Source organism: Elephas maximus, chromosome 7 (genome assembly GCF_024166365.1).
Source record: "Elephas maximus indicus isolate mEleMax1 chromosome 7, mEleMax1 primary haplotype, whole genome shotgun sequence".
Classification (NCBI taxonomy): domain Eukaryota; kingdom Metazoa; phylum Chordata; class Mammalia; order Proboscidea; family Elephantidae; genus Elephas; species Elephas maximus.
In genome coordinates this window covers 87,868,210-87,892,222 of record NC_064825.1, presented here as the reverse complement: position 1 = coordinate 87,892,222, position 24,013 = coordinate 87,868,210, and the positions used below count along the sequence as shown (strand labels likewise).

The window sequence follows — 24,013 nt, the reverse complement described above, 5'->3', positions numbered from 1 at the left end:
AATTGGAACTGGACATTTAAAGGCCTGGCTTACAGTTTAAAATATACCTTAAATGAATTATTTCATAAATGTCATTAATTTTACAGATTACGTAGGGTTTATATATTATTTTTAAAATTAAATTTTGCATAGTTCCTAAATTATCGATAGAGGTCTTCTATTAGAAACAAACGACAACAAAACCCTAACACGTCTTGTTTTAATGATCTTTTCTAGGCATTTATGCAAATATGTGGTTCTTTACTAGCCTGAAAAAAATTGAAATAAAGTCAATATGAAGTCACATTTGAATACTACACTTGGGATATGAGATTCATCCTTTAAAAAAAAAAAAAATTTTTTTTTTTATCATTCAACAAGTATCTATTTGTTGTGCTTTCCTCTTCTATAGTATATTAAAATTAATGTTTGTATTTTAACAGCATAATGTTTTATGGAGTATTTATTTTGATTCTCCCCTTCTAGCCCTCATTGATTCAGAAAGTTATTTCAAAATATGCAGAATTCTTTCATGTTCCCTTAAATCTTCAGAGGGCTTCTTGAGTGGGTTTATGCTATTTCAATCTTTATTCTTTGGAGCGGACTATCTGACAAGTAAAAATAATTTTTGAATAAGGTTTAAATATTACATATATGAGAAGAAATGAGAGATCACTCCTTATTACATACAAAAATATAAAGTACTTGCTTCTTGAAATTGTTTTGTCATATTGGAAAATAAAAGGAACCTTAGAAAGATTGCTAAGCTTGACTGAATAAAAGATGTGAAAATTCTGCTGCTGTTCAGCTGGAAAGAATAAAGATAATATTGTCAGACTATTATAAACTGTGATTTTAATTAAGAAGCTGAAAAACTAGATACCGGTTTAGCTTTAAGTACCATGACATTTGTACTGAAAGTCATCTTCAACGCTACAGTGGTTTTACACAAAATATAGTGAAATTGAATAATGTGCCCTTTAGCCTGGGAGATAAGGCTACAAGTTAAAGATCAAAGGCAACATAAAATGTGTTTTATTTTATTTCACTTTAGAATTTTTTCAAATAGATACTTGCAATCTAGGAAAAAACAAAAAACAAAACATTGAAACATGCAATATGCTTATGCTAGTTTTGGATCACTTCAGAGCTTTCGATTATTTTGAATTACAGCCTCTTAAGAACCTACTAAAGAAATTTTTTTAAAAGAAATATTTGAGTTATAGTCATAATATTTTTTCCTGACAGTTCAAAGTATTAAATAGATTTTCATTAAAAATTTTATACATTGATATGTCCACTTAATATTTTATGCTCATTCTGGCAGTATATTTATATTTTTTAGATAATTGACTTAGAAATTAAAACTAATTTTAATTTTCTGAATATTCTTACTTTATATAATTCAGATGACCTTTTCTTTATTCAAAGTGCTGTACAGCATTCCTTAACACAATCTTTTTTTATTCAAAGCTGTATATTGTTCTTTTATATCATTTGGTTCTATGGGCAAGACAGGAAACAAAATGGCCACTAATGTCAAGGCAGGACTTTGGGGAGCAATAGCTAAAGTTAACTGTTGTAAAAGAAATAATTTTAAAAAATAGTATTAAGAAACTTTTAAAGACGTTCATGAGCTCCGAGAGGTGATCTCTTAACTAGTAATAAGTTTCTGGCTTCATAATAAATTTTAGTAAGCTGCTATTCTTCTAGAGGTGGTGATATGTTCCTAGATAAATTAACACAATTCTTTCTGACTCTGAAAATTCATCTATCCTTAAAAGCACCTAAACCCTCTTTCCACGTGGAGAAAAAAACAAAACAAAACATCATTTTTAATAGAGAATGCAACAAAACAAAAGTTAAAAAATAAACTTTAAAACATCAAACTGTCATTGTGATTTGGTCGTTGATGAAAATCTTTCCTGTTGTGTTCAGTGACTACTGTATAGGTCACTATGTTGTGTTGGTGAGTTTATAGGTGATTATGTTGTGTAACTAAGCAGCTAATAGAGCTTAATGAAGCAAAAATTTATCAAACCATGTTTAAGGTAATCCCGAGAGAGATCAGTGTTTTATTTCTCCTGTACATCATTTTCTTCTGAAGAAAAGACTTAGAAGATTTATTTTACTTTTAAATTAAAAAAAAAGTTTCAATATTAAAGATTTTTATATGATTGGGAACCACCACACATTTTTTTTTCAGAGTAGAATATTTTGAGACTGAAGACATGTCTGGAAATAATCTTCATGATTTTAAATATTATGTATGTACACACATATATAAGCAATGTAACTTTAGATTTTTAAAGTAGTATATGCCTTATGGAGCCCTGGTGGTACAGTGGTTAAGAGCTCAGCTGCTAACCAAAAGGTTGGCCGTTTGAAGCCATCAGCTGCTCTTTTGAAACCCTTTGGGCAGTTCTGTTGTGTCCTGTAGGGTTGTTACGAGTCAGAACTGACTCAACGGCAATGGGTTTTTGGTTTATATATAGATACATATATGCTTATATATATGTATGTGTGCAAGTATATAATTATGCATGTACTGTCTTATCTCTCACTACACTTGATTTCCATAGATTAGGTTTGTTTAAAATGAGCTATATACGTATTCAGAAAGCACTTAATTCTGGAATTATTTTTTTGTGGATAGATTCTTTGCATTCAATGTGTAACATTCAATGCTTAAATTGTACCAAAGAAAAAATAATTGACTCAATTCAAAGAGGTAAAAATAGCAAAAACAATGTGCATGCAACTATTTTTTAGCTACCTCAGTAAGGTAATCTTTATTTAATATTATGGTATACTATAGAGTATTAGTGTTTTAATAATAATAGAACCTTCAATTTATTTATATTTTTCTTTAAAATGTTCTAAAGTATCTCAGGCAGGTATTACCAGTCTACTTTTTGTTATTGCTTCCCCCCAAGTTTAAACTATTTGCTGAAAGGCACACAATTAGTGGCAAATTTGGCAACTGAACTGTTCATGTAGTTAACAAAACTAAATCAGGGTGGCCAGCTACGTTCATATGAGCCCATATGGGCTTATGAGCTACAGGGTACATGTGACTTGAAGGTTTTAATAATATGTATCATGGCGATTGAATAGGCTAATGTATTTGAAAATCAGAATTATGTCACGCAAACAAATGAAACTACATTTTAGTTGAATTCACCTTTGGCCTCTAGCAAAGGACATTGGAATAAACTATATCACAAATTACTCTAATGTCAATAGAGCTCTGTGTATGTAGGAAATGCCTATGAAATCTTTTTGATCTTTGTTGCATTTTTAGTTAACAGGATTGTTAAATTTTGTAGGTATTGACAGCCTGTTTATCCTAAACGCTACATGCCAAGTGATTGGAATTGAAAACTTGAAGAATTCCTCGAACTGAGAAAATTCATTTGGATTTTAGACCAATTTTCAGTAAAATCATATTTGATTTCTACTCATATTCTACAAATATGATAATCCTCTGCTCTTAAGTCATATTTTAGAGGAAGGGAATATGCTTCATTGTTGTTCATAGTTTAGTTATTCATTATAGTAACTACTGGGCTAGGCACAAGATCTCAGGGACTGAGTACACTTGTCAACTTGTTTGTGCTTATTATTGCTACACAACAAATTCACATGACTAAAGTGTGAATTTGGAAAGCGCATAAAAGTACATGAGGAACTTTGAACTGATCTATCATAATCATTACCAGCGATACTGCCACTTACTTAAAATCATTAAAAAGTAATTTTGAAAAAGTTGAGACTGCTACCACATTCATCAAAATAATATAATTAAGTACAACTTAAATTATAATTTTGTTGTGTATTAATATTAGAGAAGGCTGGAATGGAAATTCCAGAACACTTAATTGTGTTCATGAGGAACTTGTGCATAGACCAAGATGCAGTTGTTTGAACAGAAGAACAGGATACTGCATGGTTTAAAATCAGGAAAGGTGTGTGTCAGAGTTGTATCCTTTCACCATACTTATTCAATCTGTATGCTGAGCAAATAATCCAGGAAGCTGGACTATATGAAGAAGAACGGGGCAACGGGGCATCGGGATTGGAGGAAGACTCATTAACAACCTGCATTATATAGATGACACAACCTCGCTTGATAAATTACCAATTAATAATTAATTTAACCTAAATTAGTTTGCCTCTCACAGAGTTTAGTGCTGGACTGATTAGCTTTTCTATAAATAAAACAGCCAGTTGATTTTGAAAAAGAAATTGTAAACAAGGGAAATATGACAACTCTTGTTACAGGCAAAAACATTTGTTTTATTTTACTTAGATCTAGAAATGTTATTAACATTTCCTTCCTATGGTGTACTCAGAACTTTTCATGACCTCTGTATGTGATATATTAGTAACAGTTGTTTACCACAATGTGTTTATGTAACATTTAAAATTACTCTTCAAAATAGGAGCAAAAGGTTCAGTTACATTTTCTGGCAAAAGAAGATCATCATAAGCAACTGAATGAAATTGAGAAATACTATGCCATCATAACAGGTCAATTTGGATTGGTAAAAGAGAATCATGAGAAGTTAGAACGAAATGGTAGGCACTACCTTTTTTAAACTTACATGCTCTATACGGAATGTTTAAATGGTCTTTTTATAATGATTAAATTGACTTTACTGTTGCTGTATGATAATGGTAAATGGTAATTTAGTGAGTATCAGTTAAATTCTTAGTAACAATTATATATATTACATTGGGGCTGTTTGTCCCTCATTCGTGTTAGTGATGTGTTCTTTAAGATGTATATTGCACATAATGTTTTCCTAAATGTCTTTTGAATTGCAGTACAGGAAGCAATACAGTTAAACAAAAGATTGTCAGCTTTAAATAAAAAACAAGAATTTGAATTATGCAGTTTAAAGAAGGTATGATTGATAAAGTTTTACAGCACTATGTAAAAATTATAGTCTAAAATAATTTAGCCTTATGGAATATTACTAGAAAATAGTTGGGTAGGTTGTTTTTGGTAGGAAGATAACTAAACTATTTTTAACAGAGCCTCATAAACTTTGTTATGATTCCTATAAATTTAATGAACAAATTTGTTTTAATCTATTCAAAATATTGTTTCTTCGATTTGTAACGAGTAGCATGCATTTTTATGGTGACAGGAATAATCAATAGGCATTCACTGTTTTTTTAGGCCTTGTTAGCACCATTTATTCATTCATTATTCAGTGTTTATTAAGTGACCTTCATGTGCCAGGTACTGTATAGCACTAAGGATACAGCTATGAAGAAAATAGAACATGTTCCTGCTATTGTGAAGTTTACAGTCTAATGGAGGAGTTAGACATAAACCAAATAGCCATATAAATCAAATAATTTAAAACTGTTTTAAGTGATACAAAGAAAAACTAAAATGACATTATAATAAGTGACCTTATTTAGACTGGGGATCAGAGAAAGCTTCTTTGGATGCACATGAATGGGAGATAGTCAGGCAAAGGGGTGTGGGAAGGACAAGAATAATGTCATAGGCAAGGGGAACAACATGTGCAAAAGCTTTGAGGCAAGAAAGAGTTTAATATATTTGAGAAATTAGAAAAAGTCTGGTATGCCTGGAACATCATGAGCAAATGGGTGCATTCAACATTTATTTGTTGTTTATTGAGCGTCAGTATTCCTTTCTCTCCTTCCTAACCCTATATACATTTTTGTTTTCATGCTCCCAGTTTTAGAGCTGAGCCATAAATTGGCAGAAGGCCATACACATATTCCATTCCTCTGGCCACAGCTGTTGGTTCAGGAATGGACAATGGACCTTTGTTGTTGTTAGGTGTGGTTGAGTCAGTTCCAACTCACAACAACCTTATGTACTACAGAACAAAACACTGCCCTGTCCTGGGCCATGCTCATAATCATTGTTATGCTTGAGGCCATTGTTGCAGCCACTGTGTCAATCCATCTCTTTGAGGGGCTTCCTATTTTTCGCTGACCCTCTACCAACAGTGGACCTTAGCTAGTAGTTATAAACCAGAAAGCATGTATTCTCCACTGTGACTGGCAGCCATCCAGCAACCATGAAAGAAGACAAAAAGGAAGAACCCGACAGTGTAGAAGACAGACTGGTGAGACAGAAAGAAACCTGTTCTTTAATAACATTGTTGAGTCTCTGGATCAACCAACCTGCGTCTTGCTCTACCATTAGACTTTTCAGTTATGTCAGCTAATAAATCCCCATTAATATTTAAGCCAGTTTTACTAGGGTCAGTTCAGTTTTCCATTATTTGTGACTAAATTATCCTAACTGGTATAAGGGGAAAATGGTGTGAGAGGAAAAAGAAGTAAGCAAGACCTTGTTCTTTCTTCAGAGAGTGGCCTCTCTTTTCCTTTCCTCACTCCCTCCAAAGCCCCATCTCAAATAATAGTACTTTAAATCCTTTTAGGACCACCTCCCTACGCCTGAGGAAATTGAGTATATATCCTTACTGGCACTCAATACAAGTTTTGAAACATTTACTGAGTGCCATTTAAAATTATATTAATAAATAGCATTTACTTTGTAGTTATTTATTGATGTGTAAAATACCTTCCATTTGTCCCTCCAGATCCACTCTCCACCAGTATTCATCCCTCTTTCTCCATGGAAGACTGACCTTTTTGGCTTGCATCAGTGGGCTCTCATATGCTCTTGCTTCCGGTTGGGTTGGGCCAATGGAAAGCAAGGGCAGGAAATCTGAGGGAGGAAAGAGAGTGAATCGGGGTATTTATTCTCTTGGTTCCCTCCCTCTGATGTCCCTTCTGGCTGACCATGTTCCTAAACAGATCAAGTTAGCCTAATTTACATAACTCTCTCCTATGAGTTCCAGTAATCTCTTTTCTTGTCCTTTTATGCCTAGGGGTGACAGTTCCATTGCTGTTAGCCCTTGGAACTTGTACCATCCCTTGTGGTTCTTTATATCCTGTCCACAGCTTTGCAAATTATCCTAATTTATGAGTGCCAGTTGCTTCCTGCTGGGATTTTGACAAATACACTTGATTAGACTATAACATTAGTAAGGCCAAGTTTGTGAATTTTGTTTCTGTATAGACTAGTTGATTTCGTACAGAGAAAATTTTGTTTCAAGTCAAAGATTACAACCATAACCTCACCTAGATGCTTTTCAAACATGTATTTTGGTCTTGAAGGATAAAAGAATATGAGTGGTGGTGTTCAAATGCATCATTAATTTTGAGGAAAGAGAATTCCCACTAATTTGGATCAATGTAGTTATTTTGAACATAAAGGATTCTGCATTTAAAAGGGGGGGGGACTCTAAGCATTTATAGTTTTATATACATGCAATTTAATTATTTTTATATTTAAGTATAATGTTACTATAATTTAAGGTTTATTAAGGACCTAGAGACATAAGTATAAGTTTTGAAGAAGAGTGTTTTGTACAATCAGATGGATAACATTTACTTTAATGTATAATTCAAGCAATTAGGAATTTTTTACTACTTCTTTTGTAAATACTATTTCAAGGAAATCTGGGGCATTTAGGATAAAGATTGAGAATGGTGTCTAAATGCTAAGCCAGATTTCAGAGACTATTAATATTTTTGACACTATTGACAGTTCTATATGTAGGTCTTTGATCTTAAAATGCTCACTAAATTGGATTCTATTCTTATACCTGAGGAATCCAGAAATTAAGTGCAAAGGTGTAGCTGAGTGTAGAACTAAAATAGACGGTGGTAATCACATATTTCTGCCCTTTAAAAGCCTATGTCTATCCAGCAAACTACCTAAGAGGAGAATTTAGATATAGAAACATTTATTTTCAGTCACTTTCTATAACATGGAAGATGTTGTCAGTTGCTGTCAAGTTGATTCTGACTCATGTTTACCCCTTTTTAATATAAGGAGAAAAAGCTGTAATTTAAAAAATTTGCCTGGAGTCCCAAATCAGAATTGTTAAAAGGACCATTCATTTGTATAATATAAACTTCAAATGCAAATATAAATAGCAAATAACTGACTCAGTGGTTGTGAATAAGACATTTTAAGCAATGTCTCTTCAGTTTCAGTTCTTTCATCTATTTTTTATTGAATATTTTTATCGATGACTTAAATGATTAAATAATATAATAATAATCCCTATTAACTTTGGTTATTGTAGTAAAATATTCCTATGCCTTTATTTCCTTCAAATTCAATGAATTCAGTTAATCTTTGCATTATGAAAAGATTATACCTCAAATTTTTTGACTAAATTATGTATCTTTCACATTAAATAAAAACACTAGATTTCTTTGTAACGCAATAGACTGTTATATTTCTAACATATGGTTTAAACTCTGACCTATAGACGAGGACGAGGTTCATGTAAATCCATGGTGAGATGTCCTTGGCAGATTTACACAAGAGGGTGAAGAATATCTCTTTCTGTGCATGAGTGGAATGGTGATCTTGATCACACTAGCCTCTTTTTCCTGTATGTTGGGGCTTAGGCCAGGGATACCTAAATGTATTGATGGGTATGCAGTGGTGGCCTCTGTCACTCTAGAGAGCATTACAGTCAGTGACCGTGCTGCCAAATTGTTCCTGGAAGAGAGATCATACAGAAGGGTAAAGTGAGAGTCTTCTTACCTTTGAGACTAAAGAGTCTGAGGAGCTGACAGGATGAAAAATTTTAAATACATTTTAAGAGCCAAATTTTTAGACATTCTAGGTAGGGTAATTTTTGTTTTGTATTATTTATATAGCTCTGATTTTTAAGTTTAGGAAAAGCTTTTTTCTTTTTTGGCTCTTTTTTCAGAAGCTAATCAAGTCTAGTAACATTGGTTATATCATTTATTTAAAACTTCTAATCATTAACTTTCCAAAAGGTGATTTTCATTTTTCTTTTATGCTGTAGTATGATTTTGTCCAGGACAGTTAAGTTATTGGTTTGTGATAAGATGGAATTCCTTTTTTTTTTTTTTTTTGTGGAGAAAAGTTAAACAGACCGAACTTAATTGTTAGATAAAACTAAGTATTACAGTTCTGAATGCTGGGTTCTCCATTATGGCAATCATGAAGATTTCCCGATACTATCAGTGAGCAGCATTCATAACCTCTGCTATTTGTCTGAGTAAACGTCAGAGTGCTCAAGGAGAGACTGATATTAAACAGACTACTCTGTACCAGAAAAGGAGGGGTGAAGGAGAAAAGAACATTATATTTATGACTCTAAGAACTGTAAGTTGTAATTTAATGAGATCAAAGCATGTGCTGTTTATTTGCTTTGAATAAAATCCTTAGAAAACAGACAATGCTCTAAAAGTTCAGGATACTTAAAAGACTATAAAGGTTATAAAATCAAAAGCATGTTTTAAGTGGAAAATCATCTCGTGGAGGTCTCTGATATTAATTTATTATGCTTTCAGATTAAGTAATTAATATATAAAAGAAAGACTTCAGAAATTATTAATTCTTGTTTTTGTTATCCATATACTGGTTTTCTGTCTCTTAGTTTAATTGTGCTTTTATCAATAGGGCATTGTGTCTTAGAAATAAACCTGGAATGGATCACTATTATAAAACAAGGCATCCAATAATTTACTTTCTAAATTATTTGAATGTTCATTTAATTTATACAGCCGTATTTGCTTTAAGAAAACCCAACATAAAAAAATTAAAATTCCTTTTGGTTTAGTCCATTTGTGCTAACCTCGCCTGTATTATGTATTGTCTTCCCTTTCACCTAAAGTAGTTCTTATCTACTATCTAATTAGTGAATACCCCCTCCTATCCTCCTTACCTCCCTCCTCTCGTAACCATCAAAGAATATTTTCTTCTCTGTTTAAACTATTTCTCAAGTTCTTTGAAGGCTAGTGCAGCAGGGGCAGGGGTTTGGGGACCATGGTTTCAGGGGACATCTAAGTCAGTTGGCATAATAAAATCTAGTAAGAAAACATTCTGCATCCCACTTTGGAGAGTGGTATCTGAGGTCTTAAACACTAGCAAGCGGCCATCTAAGATGCATCAATTGGTCTCAACCCACCTGGACCAAAGGAGAATGAAGAACACCAAGGACACAAGGTAATTATGAACTCAAGAGACAGAAAGGGCCACATAACCCAGAGAATACATCAGCCTGAGACCAGAAGAACTAGATGGTGCCTGGCTACAACTGATGACTGCCCTGACATGGAACACAGCAGAGAACCCCTGAGGGAACAGGAGAGCAGTAGGATGCAGACCCCAAATTCTTGTAAAAAGACCAGACTTAATGGTCTGACTGAGACTGGAAGGACCCCGGTGGTCATGGCCCCCAGACCTTCTGTTGGCCCAGGACAGGAACCATTCCCAAAGCCGACTCTTCAGACAGGGATTGGACTGGACAATGGGATGGAGAAGGATGCTGGTGAGGAGTGAGCTTCTTGGATTAGGTGGACACTTGAGACTATGTTGGCATCTCCTGTCTGGAGATGAGAGGGTAGAGGGGGTTAGAAGCTGGCGGAATGGACATGAAAAGAGAGAGCAGAGGGAGGGAGCGGGCTGTCTCATTAGGGGGAGAGCAACTGGGAGTACGTAGCAAGGTGTGTATAAGTTTTTGTGTGAGAGACTGACTTGATTTGTAAAGTTTCACTTAAAGCACAATAAAAGTTTTTAAAAAATTAAAATTCTAAAAAAATGGTTTTAAGTTTTCCTTTAAGACCCTTCCATTACTACATTTTTCTCCTTAATTTTTTTTTTTTTTTTGGATGGCATGTGTTTTCAGTATTAGAATGCATGCTTACTAATTGAGTGTGTTTAAATTTTTGGTTGGTAATAAGGATTTTGAGAAATATGGACTGGTAATACAAGCCACCAATGAGACAAGTGGCCCTGTGGTGCCACTGATCTGTGGAATGACAGTATACCAATGAGAACTATATGAATAGTTATATATTGTGGGCACCTTTCCAGTATGTTACATGGGGAACCTTTGATTTTCCAAATATGGCACAGAAAAACCAAAACGAATCCATCAGGGCTCCCTAAATATCACACAGGAAAGCCATAATTATCTTTGCAAGCCTTATCTCACAGAAATAAAGGGAAAAAAGGCAAAAGTTTATGAAACTAACACATCCAGGAAGCATCACCTAGTAGAATGTTTAGCCTACATAACAATGAGGCTCCAACCCCTGTCTGCTGAGCTTCACAGATTTCAAAAGGGACCCACCTTGTCGCTAAATGCATTAGAACTGGAATAATGCCCTACATCTGAGGTCTAGAGGCATAAAAAGCAGTATACTGCTAACCCAATAGTAATCAAAGAGTTAGAAGTCATCATCATAGTGTATTAAAAAAACAGCTTGAAAGCAAGTTTTTAGAAATATTTTATATAGAAAGGTATACATTATTTTAAAGCCTATATCGTTGGTATCTTTTAAAAAAAATAGAACAGTCATGAATCAGTTCAGCATGAAAGATGTCTGTCACTCAGATGATATTTGAATCAATACTGTATAATACTAGAAATATTAATCAAATATTTATCAAAGTGTTATGGAATATTAAACTAAGTATGCAACATGGCGCTTTTCCTTGAGAAGCTTATAGTCGACAGGAAAACTTCCTGTTTTCAGTTATGAGAGAATCAATTTTTTAAATACATAAAAAGAATACTTAATTATTCATATCACTTATTAAGACTTCAGAGTAACTTCTTTTACAAGTAGGGTAAATAATTCTACATCATACTAAAGCTTTAGCAATCATAGAATCCCTTGGGGGCCAAAAAAAAAAAAAGAACGGATTGCCATCAAGTCGATTCCAACTCATAGTAACCCTATAGCACAATAGAACTGCCCCATAGGGTTTCCAAGGAGCAGCTGGTGGATTCCAACTGCCAACCTTTTGGTTAGAAGCTCTTAAACAGTGCTTGGCACATAGTAAATGCTCAACAAATAGTTGTTGCCTGGGTTGTTATATGCCAGGAAATTTGTTAGCTTTTAAAAAATTATCTCCATTTTAAAGATGAGGAGCTTGAGGCAGAGTGAAATTAAGTAAGTTGTTTAAAAATACAACAAGGAAAATAAAGCCCGGATTGGAACCCAGATAAATGTGGCTATAGAGTCTGTGATCTTAACCATTCCACTGGTAATAGTAGCAGAATAAGCAGTTTATTCACAAGCTTCTTTCTTTTCTGTATTCCCCACTCAAAATCATATATTTGTTAAAAGGGAACTTTTTTGACCATTCAGACTCCTAAATTACCACCTTCTTATACTCCTTGACTCTAGCATGTCCCTGCTTTGAAACTCATCATTACACACTATGCTTCCTTTGGGCTCTTTCATTCAGCCCTCTTCTTTCTCCAACCAGAACATCCTTTTCTATTGTCTGTACCATTGCACTCTCAAATCTGTTCCCTCTACCTCTAGTACTTCAGTCCCATCTGCTTTGCCTACTAGCTTATTTCTGTCTGCATAATACAATATTTATCATTTGTTCTGTTTGTCTTAACTAATCACTTCACCTTTTCCTTAAAACTAAACCTTCCAAAATAATTGAAAGCAGGGACTCAGATATACTTGTACACCAATGTTCATTGCAGCATTATTTACAATAGTCAGAAGGTAGAAACAATCTAAGTGTTCATCAGTAGGTGAATGGATAAACATAACATGGCATGTACGTATTGTTGTTAGTTACCATCGAGTCGGCCTCCGAGTCATGGCAACCCCATCCACAACAGAACACTGCCCAGGTCCTGCACCATCCTCATGATCTATTGCAGATAGGGCCATTGTGAGCCATAGAGTTTTCATTGACTGATTTCAGAAGTGGCCTGGAAGCTCCACTTTTGCCATGAAAAGGAATGAAATTCTGATACATACTACAACATGAATGAACCTTGAAAACATTATGCTAAGTGAAATAAGCCAGACACAAAAGGACAAATATTTTATGATCCCATTTATATGAAATATCCAGACTAGACAAATGCATAGAGACAGAAGATAGATTAGTGGTTACTGTGGGCTGGGGGTGGGTAGGAAATGGGGAATTATTGTTTAATGTATACAGAGTTTCTGTTTGGGGCAATGAAAAAGTTTTGGAAAAAATACTGGTGATGGTTGTACGTTATGAGTGTGATTAATCCCCCTGAGTTGTGCCCTTGAAAATGGTTAAAATGGCAGATTTTATGTTGTGTATATTTTATCACCAGCACCACAACAAAAAAATGAAACCTTTCAACTATATTCATCTCAAGGAGGTGCATGACCCTGAGCATACTTCTGTTGCTTTTCTCTTTTTCTCCTTTTGTTATTCTCGTTTATGAGTATAATAATATCTGCCTTTTCTGTTTTATATATGCTACAAATATAAAATAATAAAATGCATGAAAAAGCACTTTAAGAAAGTTTAATATACTATAGAATGCATGGGATTATTATTTCAACTTTCAAGTAAAATTAGGTTAAAACTATGATTTAGGCAGCTTTGATGGATACAGTTTTTCTGCACCATAGCTAAGGTAGATTATTAGTAAAGGCTTTCAGGGTAATAGCTGAAACACAGCCTCAGTTTGCCCTTTAAATATTTTATCAGATAAGAAAGTCTGAAATTCCTTCTGACCTCCCAATTGCTCTTTCTCCCTACATGCTTGAACTATATCCTATTTCTATAATGACTAGCTCTCTCCAAACTAATAGAAGTATATTAGTCAGTATTCTTAATTAGAAACTGATTTAGGCAGCAAAGGAATTTATTGGAAGGAAATTGGTTATCTCAGATTTGGAAAATGGTCAGAAACAAGGAAGCCTATGCAGTATCTAAGACCAGAGTCAGAATCATGGCATAAAGCCAGTTTCCACTGCCATTCACTGTATATTGCAGCTTACATTGCCACTCTGGATGCAGCTGCTGCTGCAACAGCATCACTGTTTCCAATCCAATATCCAAGACAGGAGCATCCGATTAGCAGAGCCTGGATACAGGCTTATAAAACTAGTATCTGGCATTTCTGGCTTCTCTAGTGGGCAGTGGACTTTTAAAAAGGTAGAGTTCCTCCAAATACAAAAGGTGTTCAGGTCCTGTGTAGTCAAGTCTCCTTGAGAAACTATGAAAATCAGATCGTCGAGTGTTTAATATAACCAGTATACACACAACAGCTGTATACTCACACCAGTACAGAAGTTGGTATGTCAAAATTTTAATGTGTTTGCAGCATTAACAGGATACAAACCACAACCAACAACACACACACTCCAGAAGATAAGCTAGATAACTGGGATCTTCTAAAAATTAAACACTTTATGCTCATCAAAAGACTTCACCAAGAGAGTCAAAAGAAAACCTACAGACTGGGGGAAAAAAATTGGCTATTATAAATCAAAGGCCTAATCTCTAAACTCTGCAAGAAAATCCAACACCTCTACAACAAAAAGACAAATAATCCAATTAAAAATGGGCAAAGGAAATGAACAGTTCACCAAAGAAGACATTTGAGCGGCCAACAGACACATGAGGAAATACTTGCGATCTCTAGCCATTAAAGAAATGCAAATCAAAACCACGACAAGATACCATCTCACCCCAGCATTACTGGCACGAATCAAAAAACAGGAAATAACAAATGTTGGAGAGGTTGTGGAGATATCGGAACTCTTAGGCACTGCTGATGGGAATGCAAAATGATACAACCATTTTGGAAAACGACATGGTGCTTTCTTAGAAAGCTAGAAATAGAAATACCATACGATCCAGCAACCTACTCCTAGGAACATATCCTACAGAAATAAGAGTCGTCACAGGAATAGACATATGCTTACTCATGCTCATTGCAGTATTGTTCACAGTAGTAAAAAATGGAAACAACCTAGATGCCCATACAGATGAATGGATAAAGAAACTACGCAACGGAGTATTGTGCAACACTAAAGAACAATGATGAATCTGTGACACATCTCATGACATGGATGAATCTTGAGGGCATAATGCTGACTGAAATAAGTCAATCACAAAAGGACAAATATTGTATGAGCCTGCTACTGTAAAAACTCATGAAAAGGTTTACACACAAAAAGAAACAATCTTTGATGGTTATGAGGGAGGAGAGGGTTGGGGATGGAAAAGCACTAAATAGACAATAGATAACTAGTAACTTTGGTGAAGGGTAAGACAGCACACAGTACTGGGGAAGCCAGCACAACTCGTACAAGACAAGGTCATGGAACTTCCATAGACACATGCAAACTCCCTGAGGGATTGAATTGCTTGGCTGAGGGCTGTGGGGACCATGGACTCGGGGAACATCTAGCTCAATTGGCATAACATAGTTTGTAAAGAAAATGTTCTACATTCTACTTTGGGGAGTAGCATCTGGGGTCTTAAAAGCCTGTGAGTGGCCATCTAGAATACTCCACTGGTCTCACACCTTTGGGAGCAAAGAAGAATGAAGAAAACTAACGATACAAGGGGAAGATTAGTCCAGAGAACTAATGTACCACATCTACCACGGCCTCTACCAGACTGAGTCCAGTACAACTAGATGGTGCCGGCTACCACCACTGACTGCCCTGACAGGGATCACAATAGAGGGTCGTGGACAGACCTGGAGAAAAATGTAGAACAAAGTTTTAACTCAAAAAGAAAGACTAGACTTGCTGGCCTGACAGAGACTGGAGAAACCCTGAGAGTATAGCTCCCAGACACCCTTTCGGCTCAGCAACGAAGTCACTCCTGAGGTTCACCCTTCAGTCAAAGATTAGACAGGCCTGTAAAACAAAACGAGATTAAAGGGGCACACCAGCACAGGGGCAAGAACTGGAAGGCAGAATGGGACAGGAAAGGTGGTAATAGGCAACCCAAGGCTGAGAAGGGAGAGTGTTGACATGTCATGGGGTTGTTAACCAATGTCATAAAACAATATGTAAACTAACTGTTTAATGAGAAATTAGTTCTGTAAACCTTCATCTAAAGTACAATTAAAAAAATACCCCTACATAAGTCAGATATGAAGAGATTACATATATATATATATATATTCAAGGATGTAAAGGAAAAAATGAACACAAGTGAGAAAAAATTTTAATGTGTTTGGTTGGTACCTGCTGAATTGAATGAGCATGCAATTTCACAAATGAAGCCTTTTTTTTTTTTTTTTTACAGTCTCTTCTTTACACTCCTCTTCAATTCCACCCTCTGCAACATTGCCAGAGTTATTTTTCTAAAAATGCAAACGTTGTATCAGTCTCAAAATCCTTCATCAGTTGATTCCCTGTTGCCTATAGGATAAAATTCAAACCCTTTGGCTTGGCATACAAATCTCTTTGAATATTTTGAATCCTTCCAAATTTTCAGCCGTAACAACCAATGCCCTATCCCTCCTTCCATGCCCCAGTGCTCCAGCCATGTCATGTTGGTTCTGTTTCCCTGAAAAATACCATGCTCTTTCGTGTTTCTGTACCTTTGTGCATATAGAACCTTTACCTAGAATGTGTAGCCGTTTTTGTCCTCTCTGCAAATTTATCCTTAAAGACTCAGTTCAAATACCACCTTTTCCTGTAATGCCTTCTTGATGCCCTCAACCAAATTGTTTTCTCCTTTACACTTCTTGTAAATTCCCATGTTATAGCACTCATTGCATTGTATTGTACAGGTGGTCCTACAATGTATTCAGGTTACAACAAACTGCACTTAAGACTTCCATTTTTTTTGTACATCTTAGTAATGTGTACTACATACAATGTCGCAGCATGTAATTTGCTGAAGTTATCATTCTCATTCACTCACAGATGTTCAGTTTTATGATTTACTCATCAGAACACTGCTGTACAGATTTAGTTTTGTACACTAATTCAGGGGCTTCAGTTGCTTGAAAACGTGGACCCGAATACTTATGACTTTTTTAATGTTGATAGGTGGATTTGTGAAGCAGTGAGATGTTACCACGAATATATGAAGAAAAAAAGAAATACAGACAACTCTCACTAATTTTCTGACTAGAAACACCATCCCCATTCTCAGGGATAATTCTGATGATCCAGAGCCTTCCACAAATAGAGTTATTACTTCAACTGACAAAATGCCAACATTGTCCAACTCGTCTTCATCATCAAATTTTTGTAATTTGTGTATTTTTTATGTGTGTATGTATGTTTTAAAATATATCTATAAGTTTATATGTAATGTTTCTAACCCCCAAAGACAAGTAAAGATCAGATTTGTTAAGATACTGATGATAAAAGGCAATAATAATGAAAACTTGAAAAAAAGTATTCAACTTATGTCAGAACTGGCTTACGATGGATTACCTGTACTGTATTTTTATGCTATGTCAATTTTTTTTTTTTACATATTGCTGTAAAAAAAAAAAAATTAGCACAACCTGCTTACGAAAATACCTCTCAGGAGGTAGGGAGCAGTTGGCAAACGAATGTAGAAGGTGCGTGTTATTTGCGTAACATACAGTAATTATTTCTTACGTAAATTTTTCTTTTAAGATGGTAATCAACTTGGGAGCTGAGAATCCTTTATTTTCTTTTTATCTCAGAAGATGTTTGCTAAATAAGTGATGAATGAAAACACCGTAACTCTGGTTGCTATTTCATTTAGTTAGTGCCCTCTTTTTAAGATCCAAGATTATGCATTCTGTCCCTGCGTGGTTGGCTTTGCTATTCCATAGGCATAGATTGCATTCCCATGTTGGCTATCCTTACAAGGGAACTAGGGGGATTAGACCTTGATGGGCCAGTAATATCTTGACACATAAAATATAGCAAACAAAATATAGCAAGTTTGAAGGTGGACTTTTAAAACTGTCAGGAATATACCTTGCTTATATGAAATATACTGACTTTTCTGTTTGATATGTTTCTTACAGGAACTAAAAAAAGTAACCTCAGACTTGATAAAGTCCAAAGTCACATGTCAGTATAAGATGGGAGAAGAAAACACCAATCTAACAATTAAAGAACAGAAATTTCAAGAACTTCAAGAAAGACTCAATATGGTATTTAATTAAATGTGTTCATTTTTACTATATTAGTCTTTTCAGAAATATTTATGGAAATTTAAGGATTATAACACAAAAATTTCCTTCTATAGGAAGTTAATATACATAGTAAAAAATTAAATATATAATCTGTTTTTAAATTATTTATGTTTGTCCTTAGCAAGATTTTGGGCCAACAAAATTTGACTATAATAATTTTAGCCCCACTTTAACATGGTGTCAGATAATCTTGTTGTATGATGGTATCTACAGAACAGCTTTTAGAGTTGAGAAATTCTGTCAGTTTTTTTTAAATTAATTTATTATGCTTTAAGTGAAAGTTTACAAATCAAGTCAGTCTCTCACACAAAAAATTATACACACCTTGCTATGTACTCCTAGCTGCTCTCCTCCTAATGAGACAGCACATTCCTCCTCTCCACCCTGTATTCCCCGTGTCCATTCAACCAGCTCCTGTCCCCCTCTGCCTTCTCGTCTCACCTCCAGACAGGAGTTGCCCACATAGTCTAATGTGTTTACTTGAGCCAAGAAGCACATTCCTCACCAGTATCATAAACTATCTTATAGTCCAGTCCACTCCCCATCTGGAGAGTTGGCTTCAGGAATGGTTCCAATCTTGGGTGAACAAAGGGCCCAGGGGCCATGATCTCCAGGGTCCTTCTAGTCTTAGTCAGACCATTAAGTCTGGTCTTTTTACAAGAATTTGAGATCTGCATCCCACTGTTCTCCTGCTCCACCAGGGATTCTCTGTTGTGTTCCCTGTCAGGGCAGTGATCAGTGGTAGCTGGGCACCATCTAGTTCTTCTGGTCTCAGGCTGATGTAGTCTCTGGTTTATGTGGCAATTGTGTTGTTTCTAATGTTAACATTTATAAGTTTGCACCAGATTATACTGGGCTTCTGATACCTTCTTCAATTCACTGGAGTTACTGCTTCAGCTACAAGCAAATGTGAGGTACTCTGGAGTAATAATAGGTTATGCCACTCCAAATTTGTTGAGCATTTAGATGAATGTAGTATTTGCTGAATTTTATAACTTTAAAATTATTCAAATTTTTAAGGAATTGGAATTAAATAAGAAGATTAATGAAGAGATTTCCCGCATTCAAGAAGAAAAGCAGGTAAACAATTATATTTTGGAAGCCAGTAAATGTTTTAAAAATTAGATACAATATGGGGAATAAACAAATTAAATAACAAATGGAACCATGTCTAGGTTAATGCCCAGCACAGTGGGCACTCAGTTAATGCCCACTGAATGGACACATGTGTACCTTTTTAACCAAGTCTCACATATATGCCCATTAAAAATAAATCAGTTTTTTTCTTGATAGTTTAATGTAACCCTAGCAGAGAAATACTGAAATGTATGTATGCTTAATGCATGATTGTTTTGGTCATTCATTATATTATCATTTGAATTGATTTAATATTTATAATTCTTCTATAGAAAGAAAAAAGATGTGTGAAAGAAAATGTACCGTTTCTATTTTTCTCTTCAATTTTTCTCCATTTGATTCCATATACATCCTGGCCCATTTGCAGTATGACATTATAGTAGTTATATATTTACTATGTGTTGGGGAAGCCAACAAAGTTTTATTTTAGTTTTAAATTCTACACATTTTTTAATAGTGTCTCAAGATCTGCATTCCATTTCAAAAAACTTTGTTAATTATTTAAGGGTCTTTTGGAACAATACTTTGTAGGAAGTATGTGATATAATTTATTTTAGATATTAAGTTAGTAAAGTGTGACAGTATTGAAATTAAATTACAGTAAAACCCGTGAAAGCTGGAACCTATGTAAGGTGGAAACTTGTCAGAGATGGAAAATTCAAATATTTTCCACTAATAGAGAGCAATAGAAAAATGGTAAGACTGCACCATGTCAAAGGTGGAAAACTTGGAATACCCAGAAAAATAAGACAGTTCCATTGAATTCCGGCTCTCACAGGTTTCAGTGTATAAAGAAAATGAGTTAAGAAACTTGAAAATGTATTTGAAGAATAAATTCAGAAACATACCTATCTTAAAAGTTTTTCAACTGATACATAATACTTATACTTTTTTTCAAGAATGTCATCATTTCTTTTCAACATATGCAGCAGTTACTTCAGCAACAGACTCAAGCTAATGCAGAAATGAAGGCAGAATTGAAGGTGCTAAAAGAAAATAATCAGGTTATATTTTTCTTCAGTATATTTCCACTTAATAAGCTTTGCCTGTTTAGTTGCATTCACCTATCCAACTTTATCAAGATTATTTTCAATTTTAGGGGTAAGATATTGGCCTCCCATTTTATTGGCCTCCTTCATCAATTTGGCATCAGTGTCTAAAGTAATGAATGTATTTTTTTCAACATCTAGGTTACTAGTCAAATATTGAATTTTATTAAATATCTAATTTCATTTTGTAAGAGGAGGAGTGAGATTTTTTTTCTTTGTTTTGGAATTGTGTTCAAGGCTGAAAACTCCAAAAAGGGGATAAATATCACTATGTCCTAAGAGAGCAATCAGTGAGCTTCCGGAAGTTTGGGAATTTGATACAACTGGTTGTATTACCACCACAATCACCCCATTATCCTCTCTTCAGTATATATAAGACAATGATTAGGGAGGGTTTCTTAGTCATCTAGTGCTGCTGTAACAGAAATACCACAAGTAGATGGCTTTAACAAGGAGAAATTTATTTCTTCACAGTAAAGTAGGCTAAAAGTTCAAATTCGGGGCATCCGCTCCAGGGGAAGGCTTTCTTTCTCTGTCGGCCTTCTCATCAGTATTCCCCCAGACCAGGAGCTTCTCTGTGCAGGGACCCCAGGTCCAGAAATGCGCTCTGTTCCAGGCACTGCTTTCTTGTGGTATGAGGTCCCCCTGTCTCTCTGCTCCCTTTTCTCTTTTATATCTCAAGAGATTGCCTCAAGACACAATCCAGTCTTTAGACTGAGTCCTGCCTCACTAACACAGCTGCTGCCCATCCTCCCTCATTAACATCATAGAGGCAGATTTACAACATATAGGAAAATCACGCAATACCAGAAATGATGGCCCAGCCGAATTGATACGCACATTTTTTGGGGGGACATAATTCAATCAAAGACAGAGGGGAAGCAGTTATGGTGGTTGTTTTGGGAGTACAGTGTTCAAGAAGAGAGGCTTGTCTCTTACCTCTCCAGGGGAAGAGGATTTCCTTCATGAAGTTAAGTGAGGGAATCTACATGAGACTCACTTGTAAAGATTGGGGTACAAGGAGAGACTGCCTTGTTCTCTGGATGGATGCTTGAGAAGTTGTAGAAACCTGAAGGCCCACTCTGGTGGTGCCAGTGGAGTAAAACGTGAAAGTTTATGGTAAACAACTTGGTATGTGCTTCTTGAAGCTTAGGAGTGTGCCAAGAACATATATACTGATGTCTAATTCTGGCCTGGAAATTTCAAGGAGGAAAATTTTTGGAGTAATCTGTGCCAGTGGGGCTTGAAGTGTAGTGTGCTTGTTCCAATACTCCGTGACCCTGGAAGAGTAGAGAAAGAAGAACCTTGGTGGTTCCTTGGTTTCACATGAAGGAGCATGAAGTTTAGTGGAGGGGCTGGAACTTCCCTGGGTGCCACTGAGACAAGTGATGGAATGTCCAACTCAGAGAATAACCTGGAGCATGTTCCACTGAGGTGACAAATGGAAGGTATTTCTGCTCCTTTAAGGGGGTTCTTGGTAGCAAAGGAAGCAGGACGAAACTGGACATTTCCTGAGGAAACTACACTTATCTCTCACGTAGAGACCACCATCAGTAGGAGACAGAGCCAGTTTCACAAGCAAGCAATCAGTGGAGTTGCATAGGGCCTCACAATCAGACGGACCCCATCCTTAGGGTTTAATGTGTTGTAGTTTTGTATATTAAGTCCTGTAGGACGATGGCACATACCCTGGGGGCTTGGGGCTTTGCTCAGGCAGGGTTCTGTATCCCACTGCCTCTCCAGATGAGCTCTCAGCTGTTATCTCTTCTACCCTCTGGTGGACTGGACCCTGCCTGGCCTCCCCCCTCACCACTCCTGCCCTCAGATTGCTGCCTGATTGTTGACTGGGTCATATTGGTGGAGGGAGGCTCATGTTCTGCTGTTGCCCTCCAACCCCAGTGGGGGCTTAGGTGCCAGCAGACAGGGTCAGGATTGGGCGCATGCACAGCATTTTGGGGTGGGGTATGGTGGTGAGACTCTGCCTACCTCCAATCCAGGTACTGACTATATCCCTCCCTGAAAGTTGCAGTCCCTTGAGGGTTTCCTGTTTACCATGGCAACACCATGACAAACAGAGAGACAGAGTGGGAAGAAAGGAAAAGTTTTATATTTTAGTATCTTTAATGGTACTTTTTTCTTGCTTTTTTCATTTTGCACTGGCGCCCTACAAATTATGTAGCTGGCCCTGGTGGAGGCCACCAGCATTGAATGGAACCAATGAATAATAAAAGTTTTATCTCCTCACCATTGGTGGCCTATGGCCAATCATGTAAAGAGAGTTTTGCTTTCCTTATTTCTCTTGCCTATTTTTTATCCCTAGTGCTATTAGGCTTAAAAGAGAAAGGGAGAGGAGGTGTGCCAGAGTCAAACCACTCCCTTCCCTTAACTCCTTTACCTAATCCAGCAAATAAACAAACTAGTAAACAAAGGAACAACAACAAAAAAGACAACAAACAAAATAATTCTCTGAAGGGCCAGTTGATAAACAAGTGTATCCCCCCGCCCATCAGGTAGATAATGGTAACAATTTAATATGTTGCATTTTCTTCCAGGAAACATAATTTACCCAGTTTATTTGCAAGTAGATGTTATTAGGGATGTCTCCTAAACCATTTAAAGGAGTTAAACGTAGATTTTTAGGTTGAACAAAATATTAGAGATTAGCTAATTTCACAAAAAATATAAGCTTACTGGAATTAGTGGCAAAACTGGGAGTAAGTTTTTGTTATGGTTCTAATCCAGCACTATTTCTACAACATTACACTGTAAAGGTATTTTTCCTTGATCTATGAGACCTACCAGTTTTGTTAGATCAGTTATACTAAAACTAAACCCAAAAAAGAAACCAAACTCGTTGCAGTCGAGCCAATTCTGACTCATAGCGACCCTATAGGACAGAGTAGAACTGCCCCATAGGATTTCTGAGGAGTGGCTGGTGGATTTGAACTACCGACCTTTTGGTTAGCAGCTGAGCCCATAACCACTGCGCCACCAGGGCTCTTAAATTGCCCTTGATAAACTCTAAATTCAGGGTTTATGTATTGTTGGACTATAGTAATCATATAAATCTAGTCAGGTGTTTCTTTGAGATAATGCTGTCCATAAATGTGGTTCCAGGATCTTATAATTATGACCGCCAATATCTTAGATAATCCAAATGTCTTTAACTAGCCACAATTATTATCTGAGTCTTGATAATATATTTGTTGTTGCTGTTTGCTGTAGAGTCGATCTAGACTCATAGCCACCCTATAGGACAGAGTAGAACTGCCCATTAGGGTTTCCAAGGCTGTAATCTTTATGGAAGCAGACTGCTGAGCAGTCTGGTGGGCATGAACTGCCAACCTTTCAGTTAGCAGCCAAGTGTTCAACCAGTGTGGCACCAGGGCTCCTCTTGATAGTATGTAGACAAGCTGAATTTCAGGCAGTAAAATTTCAAACAGAGTATTGGCAAGAACAGGACAGAACTGTCAGCTTTTTATTTTGGTAAGTAAGAACATGAAAAATAAACTATTATCCATCATCACTATCATTTTATAAAAGAGAGCATTTTAACAACGGAAGAATATTAAGGACATAATCCCAGAAGAAAGGACAGTCCTTTACAAGAAAAGACATTTGCTGACCTTATACCGACATTTTTTGCCATGGACCAGTGACAATTTTGTCATGGATCAGTACTTATCTGCAGACTGGTGTTTGAGAACCGCTGATATATAGTATAACAAAATATTAGTGTTGAGCTGATGCTTGTGCTGTGTAGATATCTCAAGTGTTTTCTCGAGGAGCATTCTAATTCCACCTGTGCTAAAAGGGATCATTACTCTTGATAATGGCCTG

The 24,013-nt window shown here is 35.9% G+C and overlaps 1 protein-coding gene across 1 annotated transcript in view; it reads left to right on the top strand.

Moving 5' to 3' along the window:
- Positions 1 to 24,013, top strand: part of CCDC73 (coiled-coil domain containing 73) — a 138,049-nt gene that overhangs the window by 88,117 nt on the left and 25,919 nt on the right. The window contains exons 8-12 of the mRNA XM_049890836.1: positions 4,425 to 4,560; positions 4,810 to 4,889; positions 17,817 to 17,945; positions 19,008 to 19,067; positions 20,024 to 20,128. Of these exons, the coding sequence (XP_049746793.1) occupies positions 4,425 to 4,560; positions 4,810 to 4,889; positions 17,817 to 17,945; positions 19,008 to 19,067; positions 20,024 to 20,128 (510 nt within the window). The remainder of the gene's footprint in view (positions 1 to 4,424; positions 4,561 to 4,809; positions 4,890 to 17,816; positions 17,946 to 19,007; positions 19,068 to 20,023; positions 20,129 to 24,013) is intronic.